Source organism: Panthera pardus, unplaced genomic scaffold (assembly GCF_024362965.1).
Source record: "Panthera pardus isolate Hobbes unplaced genomic scaffold, ASM2436296v1 HiC_scaffold_20, whole genome shotgun sequence".
Lineage (NCBI taxonomy): Eukaryota > Metazoa > Chordata > Mammalia > Carnivora > Felidae > Panthera > Panthera pardus.
The window spans coordinates 957,640-959,828 of NW_026526766.1; the positions used below are offsets into that span (position 1 = coordinate 957,640).

Consider the following 2,189-nt stretch of genomic DNA (forward strand, 5'->3'; position numbering starts at 1 on the left):
GATTGTTTAGTTTAGACATCACAGCAGCAATCAGAAAACCGGAACCGGGATTATTTGTAAGTGACAGGAATGTGGGTCTGGAAAATCCATGAGAACCAAGTTTAACAGTCAGCAGAGCAGTTTAGGAAGGTAATGTGGCACAACATGAACATAGAGGCACCGAGAGCTTTCATAGTATAAATAACAGACGTAATAAAGAAAACATTCAATTTACAAGCATGACTAAAAAGATAATACCTAATAGGAAACCTAACAAAAATGTGCAAGACTGTGTAGTGAAGAGTTAACTCTGTGGGCTTGGGGTGTTCAAACCTGACACACTCCAGAGAAAACAACGGCCCTTGACTGGCTCCTGGCAGAAAAACTCTAAGCCTTAGGAACATCCTGTCTGATAAGGATGCCTTTACCTGGGGTCTTGTGTACGCTCACTGTGTGATCTGTGGCGACTGCCTGTTTTTGTTTGCTTGGGCTCTGGGCCATGCTGTGTCAATCTGATCTCTGGGGAGGCTGAAGATAGAGTGGCTAAGGTGCTCCACGCCTACATGATAGACCTCCAACAAACTTCCCGGGCACTAAGGCTCAGGTGGGCTTCCCTGACTGGCACATGTTGTCACCTATCGTCACTGGGAGAATTAAACGCTGTCTGTGTGACTCCTCTGAGAGAAAACAACTGGAAGCCTGCATCTGGTTTTTCCTGGACTCCACCTATGTGATTTTTTCCTTTGCCGATTTTAATCTGTATTCACTAGCTGTCATAATTCGTAACTGTGATTTAACAGTTTTTCTGTGCCCCATAAGTCCTTTTAGCAAATCATCAAACCTGAGGGCGACCTTGGGGATCCCTGACACAGTTGGTGTCCTAAATGGGATTGGCTGTACTGATCCCGACTTACTGAACCAAGGTGAAAGTGCTCTTTGGGAAAAGGAAAGGTGACTGGGTGCGGTTGATTAATCTTTGGTATTTGAGTGGCTCCTGAGTCACCTGAGATATGAAACAATAGCGGTGCTGTGATCATTTACTAGCCATAAAAATTATCGATGGAATTTAGTATTGACAGACCCAACTCCTGAGAATTTGCCTCACTGGATACATAAGGAAATGCAAAACAGTGAGAAACAAACTAAATATACAATTCTTTGGTGGTCGTTGTCTGCAAAGAGAGGGGGCTGTCCTTCCGCAAGCTCTGACAAGATGGCTGAAGTGGAGCAGAAGGAGCAGCGTGCTTTGCGTAAGTTCACCTACCATGGCATGACCTTGGCCAGCTGCTAGGTGTGTCCCTGAGCCATTGATGCAGCTGTACAGCACCTACAGTGGCAGAGGCTGAACTGGAGTCTATGGGGGAAGCATCACTCACTGCTGCTGTCCAAGGCCAAGATGGAGGCTCCCTTCATGAGAAGCACGAGGTGGTTAAGGACACACCTGCGGGACATAGTCATCCTGCCTGAGACGGTGGGTGTCTACAATGGCAAGATCTTCAACCAGGTTGAAATCAAGCCCGAGATGATTGGCCACTACCTGGGTGAGTTCTCCATCACCTACAAGCCTATGAAGCATGGCAGCCCTGGCACAGAGGCCACTCACTCCTCAAGCTACATCCTTCTCAAGTAGCCTGTTTGGCCAATAAAGGCACAGACTTTTCGAAGAAGAAGAAGAAGAAGAAGGAGGAGGAGGAGGGTGGAGATAAAGTGAAAGAGAGTGTTCAGTGGGGAACCTCACCCTGTGCCAAGCTTGTATTTCCGCTGATCTGAGCCACAGCTGCTAGCTTCTAGAATGCTACCGAAGGGGGAAAATTATGTTGGAACAACAGATAACAAACACTTCTAAGGAATTCTGGCCACCAAGAGGGCAGTCCAGGTGGCAGGGGGACAAAATTAAGAAATTATTGAAACTGCAGCATATGATGTGATGGAGTTGTTCCATTATGTCCTCAGCTTCCCCTCTTGGGTTTCACAGGTGCTAAGACAATTAGAATAACCCACAAGAGGATGGGGGATAACAAAGGAGAGTCAAGGGACTTTCCCCAGCAGCATAGATGTATTTAAACAGTTATTAAGGAATGGGATGAATAAAGCTGAAACAAATGTCTTAACGCAGCACTGGTGGAGGTTGCTGCCAGTCCCCTCACAGTGAAAATCTCTTTTTAAAAAAATCTGCTCCATTTACCTTAGTTTGAAGGAATTGGAAACGC

General features: G+C 46.1%; 1 protein-coding gene across 1 annotated transcript; it reads left to right on the forward strand.

Annotated features, from left to right (window-relative positions):
- Positions 1-1,192: 1,192 nt before the first annotated feature.
- LOC109257889 (40S ribosomal protein S15-like) lies at positions 1,193-1,609 on the forward strand. Its single transcript, XM_053908621.1, is given in 1 exon segment — positions 1,193-1,609. A coding segment is annotated over 1 exon segment (417 nt).
- The last annotated feature ends 580 nt before the right edge of the window (positions 1,610-2,189 follow it).